The sequence below is a fragment of the Phalacrocorax aristotelis genome, chromosome 23, assembly GCF_949628215.1.
Source record: "Phalacrocorax aristotelis chromosome 23, bGulAri2.1, whole genome shotgun sequence".
In the NCBI taxonomy this organism is placed as follows: Eukaryota; Metazoa; Chordata; class Aves; order Suliformes; family Phalacrocoracidae; genus Phalacrocorax; species Phalacrocorax aristotelis.
This window is the reverse complement of record NC_134298.1, coordinates 7,490,078-7,507,728: the sequence shown is the minus strand read 5'-3', so window position 1 is coordinate 7,507,728 and position 17,651 is coordinate 7,490,078. Positions and strand designations below refer to the sequence as shown.

General features: G+C 45.1%; 1 protein-coding gene across 7 annotated transcripts in view; it reads right to left on the bottom strand.

Moving 5' to 3' along the window:
- Positions 1 to 291: 291 nt before the first annotated feature.
- ATP6V0A1 (ATPase H+ transporting V0 subunit a1) overlaps positions 292 to 17,651 on the bottom strand; it is a 30,491-nt gene continuing 13,131 nt past the window's right edge. For 3 of the 7 annotated variants that reach the window (XM_075116971.1, XM_075116973.1, XM_075116974.1), the window contains exons 13-22: positions 17,280 to 17,437; positions 16,740 to 16,830; positions 15,795 to 15,913; positions 15,265 to 15,481; positions 14,548 to 14,655; positions 11,195 to 11,302; positions 10,561 to 10,578; positions 8,603 to 8,720; positions 7,959 to 8,130; positions 292 to 2,019 (exon numbers count right to left, since the gene is read on the bottom strand). In XM_075116971.1, coding sequence (XP_074973072.1) covers positions 1,926 to 2,019; positions 7,959 to 8,130; positions 8,603 to 8,720; positions 10,561 to 10,578; positions 11,195 to 11,302; positions 14,548 to 14,655; positions 15,265 to 15,481; positions 15,795 to 15,913; positions 16,740 to 16,830; positions 17,280 to 17,437 — 1,203 coding nt within the window. In that variant the 3' untranslated portion in view covers positions 292 to 1,925. Of the gene's footprint in view, positions 2,020 to 7,958; positions 8,131 to 8,602; positions 8,721 to 10,560; positions 10,579 to 11,194; positions 11,303 to 13,743; positions 13,819 to 14,547; positions 14,656 to 15,264; positions 15,482 to 15,794; positions 15,914 to 16,739; positions 16,831 to 17,279; positions 17,438 to 17,651 lie in introns of all 7 variants that reach the window. The other 4 variants (XM_075116972.1, XM_075116975.1, XM_075116976.1 and 1 more) reach the window with 2 other exon arrangements.

Genomic DNA, 17,651 nt, shown 5'->3' with positions numbered 1-17,651 from the left:
ATGGCCCCTGCTTGGCCCCGGCCGGCCTTCGCTCAGGGTGTCCGCCAGGGCCTGATAAGCGCAGAGACATTTCAGCAGAGGCACGGTCACGCCGGTCTCATTTTACAAACCAGCTCTGCTCACCCCATCATGCTGGCTGAGAAGGTGACGGGATCCCAGGGCAGCAAAGCTGAAGGTCCCAGCGGCCCCCAGGCAGCTGTCAGGGCTCTGCCCGGGCTTGGACAGGGAAGAGGGGCTGCTCGGGAGCACCCTTCAGAGATCGCGGGGGAAGCAGAAAAGAAGCCACGCCACTTGTTATACAGTTATTTTAATTTATACAGTGACTGTCCACAATGCATTTCACCTGGGCAGCAGGACTGGTGTCACTGCTCCACCCGCAAACAAGTTTTGATTTTGGCTTTCGTTCTGCAAACACCATTGTAAACATACAGCCAAGGGTACCTGTAAACACAGCGATTACGCAGAAGCTGCCCGCTCGCAGCACAGGGATCCCCGTGCTCCGTGCCCGCTGCAGCGTGCGGTGCACACACACCTTTCTCACGTAATTTCAAACAGCCCTGCAGTGTGTGGGATTTCCCCTTCAATTCCTGGTTACAATAATTCTCATCGTTCTAATCTGTTCATACACAACTACTTAGATCCACTGTGACAATTAGACACGACAGTTACACAGCACTAACACACCCGCTGCTCCTACAGCAACGTCGAGGTGAGGAGGGCAAGGAATTACTCACATTTTGCACAGGAGAAAAAGCAACAGCTACCATGGGGAAATACCACCGAGACTCCACTGCTGTGGGACTATTTTAGCAAGACTCAGCCTCTGTTTTTCCTTAAAGGGCTCCTTAGAACCCAAGCACACCTGACAACGTACGTCACTAGTACCTCTGCCTTTGCAAAAGCTGCCTACACTGATGCCAAGCCTACATGGGCATTATCTGAGAGTGCCTCTAGGACTCTGCAGCCTCAGGGCTTTGTTTTGAAACAAGAAACCCAAGAAGTTCCACTGCCAGTGGTGACAGTTTGCACCGCAGCTCACCCCTCTTCCATCTCACCCCAGGCCACCAAGGCAGCCACGCCCCCTGTGCCTGAGTCCCCTCTTCTCAGCACTGCCTCCAGAAACAAAGGTGGAAGTGGCCTTCGCTGCTGGATTTAGGGCTTTGCCTGGGATACTGTGCATGAAGGCGCACAGTTAAAGGAGCATCTCTTCTCCGTGGAGGAAAGGAACAGCCTTTCTTGCAAGGACAAGGTGTTTCCTCATCACTAGAGCAAAGAGTCACTGTACGCATCACTGAGGCTGAGTCCTACCCCTTCATATCGGCTCCTCAAGCCCCAGCCAGAGTTCAAAGGGCTGAGTCCCTGCACGGGATGAGACATTGCTTTTGTCAGATTAAAACATGGCACATGTGGAAGCCCTGGAGGTAGGAGAAGCATGCCCTGGATTGTCAGCTGCCCACTGCTCATAATTTGTTTAATCAGAGGCAGAGACAGAAAGGATCCACATGTAAAACTTCCTTAAAAAAGTAAATCTCTTCCCGAGCAGCAAGCTTTGAGCAAGCTGAAGTTGTCATGCCTTTTCTGCACGTGCTTGTCTGCCCCCTCAGCCATAGCTGCATTTCTCTCATACTGCCCCGATAAGCCTGCCAGGGAATTCACAACACGAGAAGTACACTGTTACACACCAAACTCAGACACTTCATGCACTTAGAATCTTCAGTGGTAAACTTAAGGAACGAAAAGTTTCTTTGATCCAGTGTCACTCATTACCCGAGAATGTCGAAGCTCTTGGCTTTGAAACGCCACGGAAACACTCGAGGGTGCTGCAATAAGTTATTTTCACTATGGGAGGATTACATGCAACTCAGGCACACGGGAGAGGCTAGTCATAAACACACGGCGTTTAACACTGCTTGAGCAGAGGGTCTTTAATCGTCAAACCTCCCCTCACGGATGGTATCAAAGGAGAAAGGGAGGAACTTGAATCCAGTGCCAGTGTAGAACTTGTTCTGGAACTCAATCCTGCAAGAGGGAAGAATGTGCGTTCATTCGTTAAAAAGGCAGCTCTTGGATCAAGTCAGCAATTAGCAAGAACTCCATTAAAAGTATGATTATTAGCTTAAAAAAAGAGGCTTTCAAGTGGCATTACAATGCAGCGTATCTATTGGCACAAGCCCCACATTGTTGTTGAGCAGAGAGTTGTCTAGGTGCTTTGATTCCACCTCCACGGGCAATAAAAGGGTGACAAAAGTAGGATGAGCTCCATAAGTGCGGTATGGGTTAAGCACCTAGGCACACACAGCTTTCCTCTAAGATTTCAGTACTAAAGTTCACGTTTTAGTTAGAACAAACCTCAATCGTGTGATGTGCTCAGACTTCCTCCATCAGCTACTTCTGTTTATTTACTTATTCATTTTGGGTTTATCCCCACATGACTACTGCTGAGCTAGAAATGTGCCTGTTGTCTCCAGCTGAACATTTACTTAGCCTTGTTTGCCTGCTTCCCCTAATAAACTCAGTTTAAAAAAAGAATTATTCTAGAGAACTGTCCCATGGTCAGCAACAGCCAAATCGGGAAAGAAAAAAATAATCCCATGATTCACAGTGAAAACAAGCAGTGTTTCATAAGCCTCATGAGAAACAATTTCCATTGCGTGGTCCACTAAAAAACTGAAGTCCCTGTAGGAATCAGTGACAGCAAATTGTAGAGCTGTTCAACAGAATTCAGGAGAAATATTTTTATGAAGCACAAAAAGGCAGACTTTAGTTATTTTTTTTTCTAAATCAGGAATCATGGTAAACTCCAAAACTGCTGGCATTTCAGCTGGCAAACAGTGATTCCCAACAGAGCTCAGGAGGGAAACTTTCCAAAAAACAGCTTTCTGCTCGTATCTTCTGCTGCCTGTTCGTGCGGACAGGCAGACTTCCCTGCAGAGGAATCCCTAGGATGAGCAGGATTTTCCGCGTGGGAGGAAGGGCTCCTTGCCAACGTGCTCCAGTTTTTCAGGAACCCCGATAATCTCCATAAGTATCCTCTGACTAAGTAACTATTCTGTAAGCAAAGGGAAATAAGAGGCAGAGGGCTGGGTATCTGAGTCACACTGAACCCACTGTAAATGAAATTTTAACCCTGATGATTAACTGTTCCAGCTGGCCCTGACATCTGAAAGCTCCTTTTGGACACACTCAGCTACAACTGGCCACAACTGGACGCCTGAAGCTCGAGGAGAGGCTGTTGTAGCTTTAGGGAATGAGCGAAAAAAGTTTATTTAACCAAATATTGTGGCTTAAACATTCTGTGTCTTTTTTCTGCAACTGTCTACAGGAACACCCGGCATCCCAGGTCATTTTTTGGTATGAGACACTGCTGTTTTCAGGGTCACTGGCTGTCATGTGTACCAGCTCTATTGCTAAACTTTGCCCCATGTCTCCCACCAGTGATGAAGTTCTGCAGAAGAATTTACTAGACAGTTAGTGCTGCGCTGTAAATAAACAGACTAGAAAGCTTTCTGGCAGTCAGCATTAAAGAAAACCCACTCTTCAGCTTTTCTGTATTAATAATTAGCTTAGGTGTTTGTTGGACTGTAGTTATGTGGATTTTCCAACCCAACAGAGTCATAGAGTACCCACACTGTTTGGAAAACGAGGCATCTCAGTCCCGTGGGAAGCAACTGCAGAGAGAGCTGTTGAACAGGAACCCTGACTTTCGTTTAGTACAAGTGCAAATTCCGACTTGGCATTTGTGTTCTTAAAGGCGTGTGCCAATTCCTGGGGTCGGCTGTGATTCAGAGCACACCTCGAAGAGGGTAGCCCACAGCACACCTTACGGTCAGACAGCGATGGGGGTGTTTGAGCAGAGGTTGTTGCAGTTACTCTTTCCCAAAAAGGACAGCAGTTTCATACGCCGCACCGTGGGTCATTCTGTCCTGCGCTGACAGGAGACTGCCTTTTAGAGCAGTACTGTGCTCTTATGGTTGCACTACAGGCAAGCTCTGGCTCATGACCTTTACAAAGAAAAATAAAATTCTGGCAAGTGGGTGAGGAGCTGGGCTTCACCACTCCCACTGCCGCTCGCTGGATCGCCAGCGGGATGCGACTCCAGCACACCCACGCCTCTCGGAAAGAGCACTCCCCCTTGGGTGGCAGCGGGCCAGGGGCGCTGCCCGGGCAGGGGAGGGTCTGCCTGTCCATTCTCAGTTTACAGCTGAGAACAGCTGTCCACGAAGCGCTGCATAATTGCTGCTTTTTATTTATTCCTCATGGTTCTTGGAGGTTGACCACATTTGTTGTGTTTGAAATCTATTTTGGTGTCCCTGCACAGACCCACGGCACTCTCCAACTTTGCCATTCAGAACAAAACAGACATGGTGTGAGCCCTTTGCCTTCAGCTGCCCCTAACGCTGCGTGGCTGAGAGCACCGCTTTGGATCCATTTCACTGCCTTCCAGGGCTGAGCTCATTCTGGGGATGTTTATGAACCAGCAGCAAACAGCTCCAGCAACCCACAATAAAGAAAAGTCACGTTTATGTCTGTCTCAAGTGTGGCCACAACGAAGCGCACGCATCTGCCTGGGAAGCTGCTGATGCTACACCCGAGGGAGAGAACAGACTGAAACCTTTAGCAGGAGCAGAACAACACAGTTGTCCATGTCTGCCAAACCTATACTCACGCGTGGCTGGGACCTATGCTCTCCATGCTGATGGACACGGACTGAGGGGTCGGAGACTGGCTGAGACACACCTGGGTAACCAGAGCCAAGTCTGAACAACACGGTTTGGCTGCTCCAAACTCTGGAACCGAACCCCCTACATCACGATGCTCATTTATTACCAACCTCTCTCCTACAGAGCAATACAAATCCCACTCCTCACTGCTCTGAATTAACCTGATATGCTTTGTATTATGCCTACTGCTGTCCATTCTTTCTAGCTGTGGTCTGGTCTTAGGACATATTCTAGGGAGAGTAGCTTCCAGTTCCAAATCAGGCCTAAAACTGAGCCTAAAATACTGCTTTACCCAGGAAAACAGCTCCACTGAAACCGCAATTCCCGCATCAACCCATGATGTTGGGATCCTACTTTGAATCCAGTTACCAACTTATCCTTTTGGGCAAAGTCTGTATTTGCTCACATTAGAAGAGTTGATTAGCTTAAAAAAAAGGTAAGGTGCTCTAATATAAACATTCATGTCAAACTACCTTACTGAAAAGCAAATAGAAATGTAAATTATGTCAGAACAGCGATGTTACAGTAAAAGGAGTTAACAGCACGACACACGGTAAAGCTCAGAGAGCTACCAAGCTCCAGCAGAGCTCCAATACACATGCCTGCAATCTTGGCAGCACTCAGAGTGCTTCCTCCACCCCAGAACACCCCAGGAAAACCCAGCCTGCTGAAGGAATGCATACTTTCTGAAAAAAGCACAAAATAGACCTTCCTCATTTGGGGCTGATAGGCAGAGCACATGGAACAATCTGTGCTGTTTTTCCCCACCAGTAAGACACATGCTAAATTCCTCCTCCTTTCCAGGAAGGCTGAACCACCCACACCTTTAGAATTCCTGATAGGTGACATCTCCCACAGCCAGAAAATCCAGTCTGCTCCTCCCAGGACAGCTGTGTTTGACCCCTCATGCCTCCTTCTAAAAAGGGAACACCTACTGTTGGAAACATCCCGATTTTGTGTTCAGAAGCAAAAAGGAATGTTAACAGTATGTTCCTTTGAACAACTGCAGATGCCTTCCTCTCCACTGTGATAACAAAAATCCAACAAACCCAAAATAATTTCAGCAGATTACTTGCAGTCCGAAATACTGCCTTACACTTGCTTCTCAGGCCCTAAGCTTGAACAAATTTTCTCTTAGAGAATGTTTAGTAAAGTTTTACAACTTTGAAACATGTGTTTAGGGAAAGTGACTTTATTAAGAGCTTCAGTTCAGAGCTCCCAGCAACTGCCCTGCACTGGTCTGCAGGGCCCCACTGACTCATGTGCTTACTGCTGTTGCTCAGCTGGCTTTCCCCGTTTGCCTGCCATTTCAGTGACATGCATCTTCCCTTGACACATTTCCAGCCATTTTTTTAATCACCCTTTAGAGATAGCCTGGCAATGTGCAAAGCCACCTCTTGGCTGAACTGCAGCCTCCGGTTCACACTTGTTCCAGGTGCTCTGTGAGTGACATCTATAACTGCAGTTTGCGGCTCCTAACACAAGACAGGTATCTCCAGAAAAACACACTTTCTTATCTTACCTCATCCCTTTGGGGGGAAAAAAACCCCAAAACAAACCACAGAGCCTGCCGAGAAGAAAAGCTGTTCAGAACTGTTCATCTGCTGTTGTTCAGAAGTGTACCACACAGCACCGCAGTCCAGAGAAGCAGGACTTTCAAAACCCTCTAATTCATAAGCAACTGCGTATCAGAAACACTACACACAGAGTCAAGAGTACTGCTTACTCTCTGCTTCTCTTGCACTGCTAGCAGTAATACCAGGCAGGGTTTGCAGAGCTCCCTCTTTCACACTAACGCAATGGTGTAGTACAGTGACAGCAGGATGAGGGTGAGGAAACGCCAGCCAGTCAGCAAGAAGTTCTCAAGTGACTGGTATGAAGATTTCTAGGCTGGATGCCAGGAAAAACAGAAGCACCATCCAGCAGCCATTTTCAGCAGCACCCCCCACGAGCTCCCTCGGCACAAGATGGCTATACCTCTGAATCCCTGGGTGAAGCTCGGCTCGCTTGAGCTACAAAGACCCAGGCACTGTGGGACACTCCCGTCTGCACCCGGCAGGCTGCCAACAGAGAGGGCAGAAGGACAAAGTTTTCCTTGCCCAGAAACAGGGGAAGTGCAAAAAGACTGATTTTCTTTTTCTTTTTTTTTTTTTTTTTAAAGTACTAGCTTCCTTTTTCACGTACAGAACTACTTTAAAACTACTCACAACATTTTCCTCCCATTCAAGCAAGACAGAACATTCCTTGTGAACTTCACTTTCCTCTCCTGACTTACCAGGAAAGAAACTACCTGAAGAGATGGAAGCAACCGGAACTGTCCGGAGGAGAGGCATAGACGTACTCTCCTACGCTTTAGGCTGCAGAGAACCCTAGGCGAGCAAAACCCATTCCCACATTGCTCCTTTGATCCCACCAGTGCACTAACCAGAGAATCTGAAGTGGAACAATGAGCACTCTTAAATACGGATTAGAGAAAGCTCTTGAACACTTTCCATACTTGGGTACAGAGAAAGCGCTGAACACTAGTGAGTAATTCCTTCTCGTTTACTGGCTGTCTGCATACACAGGAGCTTAAGAATCACAGGAAAGGGGCTACAAAAGCATCAGCCAATAAGCAGGACCAGCAAGAAATGGCTACTATTCCACAGCACCCCAAAGGGCAGACAGGGAAAGCTGCCCCTGTCCAATGCAAGGTCTCACGAAGACGAGCAAGACCACGTGAAGGGAACTGCAGTCAGTAGCTATTGCACGCTACAGAAAACAAACCTCAGAACCAGGCAACGGACCAAAAGCCCTACTGAAAGCCACAAGCATGCTCATCTATCTAGCACCGCCTTCCCATCCCACTGTTCACAAAGCTTTAGTCTAACTTATTTTTAAGCAGAGATCAGTCACTCTCCACAATTTCTAAGCAACATTCATGCATACAATCAGGAGAGAGTGGTGTATCACTAGAAACAAGACTGAAATCTCTGACCCTTTTAAAGGCTTTCTGCTGTCAGAGCACATCTGCTCTAGGACATTCAGATGTTTAGGTAGATTTGTGGTACTCCATCACTTCTGAACATTGCTGACCTTGGCTCAGTATTGTCCACTACCCCAATTTTATAGCCTTAGCTTTTCTGTGTAAGGGTCAATACAATCTTCTAAAACATGGCATTTCTGCATATAGTCCAGGTGACATCAATTTTCTTACTATGAAGAGCTCTGAAGTTTCTGCATGTTACAGTAACTCACCAGTGCAAGCGAAGAGCATGGAGAAAAGCAGACAGCCCCTCCATGACCAGGAGAATTGCTACTGTCAGGGTAGCAAAAGCAACAAATATGAAGAAGAGGCCAAAGCCTCCACCCAGACTCCTCACGCTGAGGCCGATGTGGATCACCATGGTCCACAGCACCTCCGAGAGCTCTGCCAGGAGAAAGGGGAGAGGAGGGGTCATTTCAGAACATTCAGCAAGAATGGAAAGTTGTTACAATTTACTTGTAAAGCAAGAACTAAAGCCAAGCAAAGTCCCACTACAATAAGGTGGGAAGCTTAAGAGGGACGACAGCTTTTGCAGCCAAGTATGTCAGGACATTGCCTCCAACTGTCGCACAGTGCAGGGCAGAGTCCTTGCTCAGCAGCTCTTTGCTTTACTCAGTGCTTTCGACTCCAGCCCTCCCTTCTAGATCCAGACAGCTTCCAGCAGAGCGCTATGCAAGTCAACACTGGTGTTTAGACTTAACTAGTCCCAGCTAACGCACAACAGCTCTGTCCTTCTCCAGCAGCGCTTGACAGCTGAGCTCTGGGGAGGCTCCTTGCATTCCTGCCTTTCACCTGCTGCCTGCCCGGGGTAATCAAACACACAGACCCAAACCTCCGTCCCATAAGGCATACTCACGTGCATGGGCCAAGCTGAGAGCCCAGAGCCTCAAGTAGGATGCGGTGTTTGAAATGCAGCCCAGGCAATACTCAATGGTGTGGATAGCCTGGTACACCACAGTATCGCCAAAGTCAAACTGCAAAGAGAACACAGGAAATTAGAGCGCTGCGAGCATCGCAAGCAGCAAGGGTTGTCTCATGGGGGAAAACGAGCACGCTACCTGGTGCTATTACCAAGGACATTGTGTTTGAAGTTAGACACTGATACTGTCTTCTCCTGGTTTAGCATGTCAGTTTGATAAAGGAATTCTTTTGTCTTGCTAGGTTTTGCGGAGCGAGAGTTCGTTGCTGCAGCTTGAACATTATTGTTTTCACATGCTATCGTGTGAAAGTAAGGTATTTCAAATTCAGCCATGGACTTTTCCAGGAAAAGACTGTTCAGCAACAACATGGTGTTCATATGAATTCACTGGCAAACTGCGTGTACCTCCATGAAACAGGAGACAGCGTTCCAAGCCGATACTGCGTATGTACCTTTGCTACAGGATCAACAAGAACATTTTGCAAGATGCAAGGTTGCCCTTTTTGAAAGCAAAAATAATGCACAGAATCTTGAAAGAGTCACTTCTGTGCACCATTCATTGGCAAAGTCTCTGTGTCTTGGTAATTTTTTGAAAATAAAAGAAGAACTTATAAGGAAGTCTGCCATGTAGGACAGTTCCTCATCTTGCAGCTTGGGAAAGCATTCCCTACATTTTGGACTTAATTCAAGCTTCAGAAACCGCTCGTATTTAAGTTAAGTGAACATGATGTTTTAAAAATATCAAGTGACTAATGCTCTAAGCATGCACAGAAAGCTATTTATATTCTTATTTCTCCCCTAGTATATCCAGGACAATAAATATTTCAAACAATTATGTTAAATTAGCTGTCAAAAGCCTATTTCTTCCTCCACAGAATGCGAACTGCAAAATTCTGTAATAAAGCCTGCGCCAGCGAAGAGTACCACCTCCCAGCACACACGGCAAGTCAGCGTGCAGTAAATGGAATAAGATAAATATTTAAACAATGACAATTTACAGCCATGTGCAACTGCTGGAGAGAGTTACCATTACGCTAGGGAGCAGGAGAATCAGCAGGATTGCTCTGGCACAGCATGTTACACTTTTTTCACAGGTTTAGTGACACATGGAATCGACGGGTACAGCAGCACACCGTTTCTGTGCCCCCCTCGGTTCTAGATGGACCTGTGCACGATAGGTCGCTACGCAAAACCGCTTTCAGCACAATTTACACCAGCATCACTGTTGCAAAGCTACTCTAAGTTCATGGCATTTATGATGAAGGGCGTTTGTAATAAAATTGGTTATCTGATAGCGCTGAAACCTACTATCAATCCTGCATGAGTATTCCTAAAAAAACATTCCTTTAATAATCATACTTGTTACAAGTGTTTATGAATGAGCAGCTTCTCAGAACAGAGCTTCTCTCTTACAGAAATATACTGGTTAGTTAAGTTGTTGAACTGTATGAAAAAAGACTGGTTTTGCTCTGTTTGCTGACTGCCAACAGCCAGTATCATCCTTAAAATGGCAGATAGTTTGGGAAAAAGTATCTTTAAAACAGTTTGTCGCAGTGCAGAATTACCAAAGACACAACGTAAGACAAACGAGACTTCTTCAGAAGCTTAAAAGCAAAAACTTTTCAGTTTCAGACCTCCAGCTTAACAGCTTTCCAGGTAAACTAAGAAAGATTTGCAGACAGGGGATAAGACAAACAAGCTGAATAGATGAAGTAATTAAAGGTCTGTTAATGGACATGTATGTATGAAGAATTAAAAATGACCTGTAACATGTAAATAGCTAGATCTCTTGGAAAAGAAGATGCTGTGACATAACGTGTTTAATTCAGCATGTGTTTTACACCAATGGGAAATGGTCCAGATACACATGAACGCAAAGCTGGCTGTAGTCTTACCACCTCGTCCTCCGTAGGCTTGAAAACATAAGTTTACATTTAGTGCGGAGTCTCGATCACAACATTAATCATGAACACATTCAGTAATTCCCTCCGAAACGTGACACAGTAAAGCAGTAACACATCACATGCACTACGGAAGCAAGATACCGCTGGAGAACTGTTAAGAGGCACCAGAATACTCCTAAACTATGTGAGATCGACTCCTTTTTCTTCTCTACCAGAGGTAAGGCAAAGCAATTAATATTACCCCCAACAGTCAAAATGAATGTAAAAGCAAGATTTCACTGCTGCAGATGTACAGCCCTTGGATTTTGGCTGATGCTGGACAAGAAGGTACTGCACATCAGCCAGAGCGTAAGCTGCATACTGTGCAGCTCCCACTGCGTAGCCCATAAGATGATGGTTCTTTTTAATGGGGACACAGAGCCACACTTCCCTTCACATGCAAATTATACTGCTTTTTCTGGAGTCCTGGGAATGACCAAGAGGTAGTCTGTATGAAAACTGCTATGAAAACACTGAAGATGTTGCTATTTAGTTTTAAAATGCTTAGAAATCAGTAAACACAGTCAACACGCTAGCACGTTCTGCTACCAAGCGCGTTGCCCCGAGAGCGAGGTCAGGTGCTTACCTCCTCCCCCTCCTCGGAATGGGTAGATAGCTGGTCGTGTTGAATGATCTCAGCGTCCTCCTCGGTTGGTCCATTGCCCACCCGGATCCCACCAAAGTTGTGCGTTCCCTGACACATGCAGAAAAAGAAAGAGCAAAGTGTTGTTTGTGTTTTGCCGCAAGAGTGCGCGCTTCTTACGACTCCACGTGCGGCAGCGGCTCACAGAAGAGAACAGAGTATTAGGTATTAAGGCCCATGTTAAGCCAGCTGTACAATTCTATTTCCCAGCTTGGATGGGAAAGGTGCTGATTCCTGCTAAGGTTGAGAAAAAAAAAGTCTGTCTGGATGACTTTGTAGAAATGCATTTATTATTAATTGCAACCCTAAGTAAAATAAAAGGCACATGTCTCGAGGACATTTGCTGGCTCTGACGTGCAACAGACCAACGTTTTGCCCAGCAGCTGTTGGACAAGCACTGAACCACCACTGCTGTTGTAAATGAAACAAATCACATAGTGGCAACTCAAAGCGGAACAGACTGGCACAAATATACATACACGCGCTTGCTCCCCACCAGCGTCAGGCAAACTAACACCACGCATGGGGAATCAGACTTTCCCTTACTCAGGAACTCTGCGTTGTGCAAACAGTCCCTTTTATAGACATTTGTTCTGACATTCGACATCTGACCCTCCGCCGTAACTCCACTGCACTCCGAACAGGAAAGAATAATCTACAAACTGATTTGAAACTCTGACAGAGTCAGGAGTTCCCCTCACTTGACAACCCTGATCATTGCACAGGTAACATCTGATTTGCGGCAGGCTTCCTCCTCCATACCATCCTACGGCCAAGAAAGGACGCGCAAACCTGGTGATCACCTGACAGTGCCCTCAGGCAGAGCTTTTACCCATCGTAAACGCATATTGGACAAGGCAGGCGTAACTTGCACATCACTGACTTCTGCTCAGCCCTGAGCACTGTACAGCAGGATTTCTGACTCCCTCCAGGTGCTCCAAAGACAGAAAATGCTCATGACTGATCTGAGGAACTATAAATTAAGGCCTGTGAGTCTGACCCACCCAGGGCAGCAAACTGAAATGCCACAAGTGGAAAGACAAGCCCTGCATTCAGCTTTAGCACTGCACTGGGGTCACCTGCTGTCGACATGGAGTGTGAATGGGCTAACTCGATACATTAAGACCCCAGAAGCGTCAGGATGACTGTGCAAACCAAGGAGGCTTAACGTCCCACAACCCGTGCTTTCACAGCGCTGCGTTGCCTGCCAGCGGAACGGCTTTTATTTAAGGCTGAACTGTTTTGCCCAAGTTTGCCCAAAATGCCAAACGTGAATTAAAGATTTTGTCAGGTTTCTGAAAACAAATCAGGTAGTCATTTATGCTTTGAACACAGAAATAAAATGGGTAAAAAAACCCATTTGTAAGTAAGACAATGCTTTTAATAAAATTTTCAGCATCTTTGAAACATTACAAGTTACTGGTGACTAGTATCAGTATTCTATTTATATAATTCTAGGCTGTGTGAATTTGCACTTTTGCAGCTTTTTTCCCTCATGCTTGACTTTTATCTGCTCTCTGTAAACTATCCAATCTAAACACAGCTCCAAAAGATCTAATAATTTACTTTATACTTCTAACCACCCCTCATACAAAGACCTTCCCTCACAGCTTCTTTTATCAAAAGGCACTTAATACGCTGGATGGATTATGCACAAAAGATCCATTTTGATTTCTGACATTTCCGTGAGGCTATTTAAAATGTCACGACAAAAACACCGGCCAACAGCTAAGAAGTGCTTCGAAGTGCCTTTGACATGCGGAAGCGCACAAGGTCCTTCACATAGTTTGTGATTTAAGCTTCCTAGTCAGGCAGCATTCACAACTAAAAACAAGTTGAAATATGCAGTACTGGGGAAGGGACAAAGTTCTGGGAGCTACTGCAATCTTCATTCTGCCAGAAAAGCTTCAGCAGTAAAGGGCTGTCTATAGGTCTAGACACAAATAAGTAGAAAAAAAACACTACTGAGAGGCTTATTTGTGCACAACCATTTTATAATAGTTTAAGTCGAAGTGTCTATAAGGGCACAGGTGTCAAAAATTCAGTAATTACTGGTAGGAAGTTGTTAGGAGGCCATCACATAAACATGATGTTTGGGAACACATAATGCAAACAGAAAGGCTTCACTGAGAAGAATCCTAATCTATCTTAAACAAATATGCAAGAAAAGGAAAAAAGGGGAACTTAACCTGGGGGGATGTGGTAGCAAGGTATTCCTGTGCTGCTCTGCGGGTTTTGATTTCAGCAGCACTCCTGCAAAGAAGTGTCTCTGCATTCTGTGCACACATAACTATTATCCTTCAGCCTGGTAGTTCTTCCAGAATGTATCAATTTTGCTGAACTTTGCTCTCTCCAAGAGAAAGTGTTTTTCACCCTAAAGGTGCAGTTGTCATTCCCTTATGAAATTCAGATACATTCCATGCTCTCTTGGTAATTAGATAGAAAGCCAGCTCCCATCTTTAATCCATCAGGTGATTTTTAAATCCACTCACTGTTGCAGCCGCTGCTGCCTCTAGTGCCTGCTCGTTCGGGACTGTGCTGACTTTGGCCTCCACGGGTTGCCCTTCCTGATAGTGAATGGAAGAAGAGAAAGGGAGGAGGAAGAAAACAAAAAGAGAAAGGGAGACGAATGGAGGGGACATGGGAGGATGAAAGATGGTCAGAGAAGGGAGAGGGAGTGTCTTTAACTGAACTGATCTTTGACTCACTTAACATCCTAAAAGCCGTCTGCCATACATGCAGGGAGAATTTGCAAGTATCCTCAGTGCACGTGTGCCAGGTTCCTGCACTTTATGTAAGGATACTTTACAGTACAGTTGGAAACCTACAGAGTACCCCAGAAGACCACCTCTCACAAAACGACTGCATAAGTCTATGCTCTTTTTCCTTTTAATTGATATTTTTTATCAGCCATCTTTGTTAAAGCAGGATGGTAAGTCTGCCAGCCAATTAAGCTTACATCTCTGCTTCTACATTGCCAGCCTAGCGAAGGCACAGAAGTGCATCCAGCAACTAGCGAGACAGCGTTCCTAAACCAGCTGACAAAGCCCAAGCCAGATACATTGTTTTTACCATTACCAATATACAGGGTTTTTAAAAGCAGATTTGATGCTGGATCCAGATCTGAGAAGCAGGCAGGCAATACTTTGTCTCCTGCCTTTACGCCTAGGAATATGCACAAACGTTTTACAGGTCACAGTGCAGCGTGAACCTACGTATCCAAGATCAAGACGGAGAACACAGCTTTTCAACCATAATTAGTTTTCATGTTGAAAATATAAGAGGTAGTCACCCACCAAGTGCTTTCTCCTTAAATACTGATGGCGAAGGACCAGGGGTTTAGCTACCAGCATCCACGGCACACACAGTAGCGCCACCACCACAAGGAAACACTGGAGCCCTTGCTGTAAAAGAAACAAATCTTAGATGATTTAGCAGCAGTCCATGCTCAAACACACACACAAAACCATGCAAGAGGTCTCATGCAACACCGAATGACTGAATTCCCAGAGTACGTGGACACTTCACTATCTCTCTTTCTGGAACAGCAAGGCGTGCTGTACTTAGTGCCTGCTGGCAGCTGCCCCACCTGACTGTACACAGCATGCAATGCTGACACTGGTTTGGATGAAGGAAAAAATCCAAAAGATCCTGCAGGGAACGACAGCTTGGCAGATGCCTGACTGCTCCGTGAAACAGTGTTCGTGTCTTAGCTAAGCCTAGGGGCACCACGCTGCAGATGCAGCACAATATTCCTTATTGCTTTCCACTATTAGTCTGGATCCATATGTTCTGCAGCCACAGCTGACTTAGGTTCAGACTGATATAAATTCCCAGTATAGGGATTATTCCTTCCTTCCTTCAATATTACACAGCATCAGGCTTTGGAAATGATGCCACATTTCCTCTATCACAGAGAAAAACAGTTTCACACTTGATTTCAGTTAGTATAAGGTCAGTGAAAGACTAATATAATGAAGCATCTCTGATCCTATCCCAGCAAGAGCACGTACCTGCCCTTTATAAAGCATCTTATTACTGGTATCACTATAGGAGAACAGAAACATGTTGATAAAGTGTATTAAAAGGCTGGGTGCATCCTTTGACGTGTGAGCATCGTAGGCTGTCCATTTGTAGAAAATGAGAATAACAAGGTATCCAAACAGTGATGACATGAAAATAATTTCTGGTATAAATCCAAGGTATATGTTCAGTGGCTTCTTAAAATAGCTACAGGAAAAAAAGGAGAGTTTAAAATTACAACTGGTCAGCATCAGGCATATGAAGGGCTGAAACTTTTAATGAGAATGTGAAGAGCATCTTTGGAACAAAACTGCAGTGGCTCAACATTTCAACAATAGCTGGGACTTAAACACAGTAACTACTTGACATGCATAATTCTACATACGCAGACAGAAACAACTGTATCGCACCCTTCAGCCAGAAGTTAAAGTCTTGATGGGCTCCTGCATCTTAAACTAATACACACATTACACCCAAAGAAGTTCCCCCCACCACGAGAAAAACAGAGCAAAGCGCTTACATATGGTTGAGAAGACTCAATGTGACACCAAAGAGCATGTGGATAATGCCAAGAATCACAGACATTTTCATCTTAAACGAATTGAGGAAGGCCAGCTTATTGCTGGCAATATTCCAAATCTGTGAGAAACAACACTGAGTCAGCCAAACACTGGGGAAAAGAAAACAGAGGAGAATGAAAGTGTTCACTTTAAGCTAAACAATATTAACCATCCAGGAAGTATCAGGCTGTAAGAGTAGTTTTTTTCAAAGATGTGTTTATCACACGGATATCTTTTGGGGAAATGAGCAGACAAGCTCTTCTACTAGGAGCACTGTCTTACAGCAGCTGATCCCACCGGCAGAGCAGGAATCAAGCCTTGCTTGTTTTTGTGGTCGCCAAAGGTCGCAGGAAAGAGGGGGCTGTAACCTTGACGGAAAATAAAAATATTATCCATTAAATGAACTATTACACGTAGTTCTGATTTTCTGCGCTTCCTTGTTAACATGGAACATGCGCAAGTTCTGTATGAAATGTACTAAGCCGCGTTAGGAGCGGCGTTACTGATGTGGGCAGATACAAAATGACAGGATTACTTGGAAACTTACCTTTCCAAGACTGACTGAAAAAAGAAAAAAGAGACGAATAACTTTCCCCAAGGTAAAAAAGTAACTTCATAAAGTGATTTGCAAGTCTAACCAGATTCGATTAAAGCACCGCAGGTTAGAAAGGGAGAGAAAGAAGCCTTTAGTGAACCTGACAGCAAGTCTCTCTATCCTGAATCTAGCGTTTCAATAGGAACTGAACTAGTTTTATCATTCGGGAGTATTTCTAACATTGATCAAGAGTTTGCCTCAGGAACAGCTGTGGTGTGGAAATCTTTCCCAGTGAACTGGACAGTCACTTTTCTTTCTGTTGACACAGAGGATGTTCTTAAAGGACAGCGAAAGAAGGAAAAGCTCTTACCGGGTCAATGCCAAAGGGGTAGGGTCCACCAAACACCCCTGGAATAGCAGGGTTCAGCTGAAGCAGAGGAGTAGTTTCAAGCAAGGCATCTCTGTTTGGGTATAAGTAGATTATACAAACATTAATACAAGCAACACTGTCCTCTTTCTGTAAAAACTAATAATGTTCTTCCCTTGTGAGGGCAAGGAATAAAGTTCTCTCAATTACAGATAAGGTGCCTGTGTGGTCCTAGAGATTTTCCAAATGAATAATGAACCTGCCTCTTGACCTCTTACTCAGCATCACAATGAAGAAAGAGGCAGGGGACAAGAATCTCACTGAGTCTATGAGGAGAAAGCTGCTAAACTGCATCTTTACAGGTTTTCTGGGGAAAAATAAAAGCTGGCTTGAAACTTGATAGATATCACATTTATACCCCTCTTCCCGTTCTACCTGAGTCTGAGTTCAGAAGTTTTTGTTTTCCTGAGCTGGGAGGACAATAGAGAAAGACAAGTGACCTGCTTATGACTGTCACTCTTTATCTAGTTACTATTTACTCACGACCAATTGCCTTTTGAGAACATCGGCCTGACACTCCATGATGAACCGAACATGTTAAGGGACTTGGAGAAGCAGTCGTTGTAGATGAGGCCGGTGTAAGTGGAGAACAGTCCCATCAGCAGAATGATGTATCGACCACTAAAAACCATGTTGAACATCTAGTACAAAAAAAACAAAGCCAAAAGGAACGAATGAAGTCCATGAGAACAAGGAACGCCTCTCAAAAAGATGAAACAGTAAAGATCAGTTGGTTGCAGAACAAACAATATTGGCCATGTGGACTAAGACCCCAAAGTCTCTGTTTCCCCGTGGCAGGGATTAAGGGTGCAAGAGGTAGCGCTGCAGAACAGAATCTGAATACAGAGGATAAAC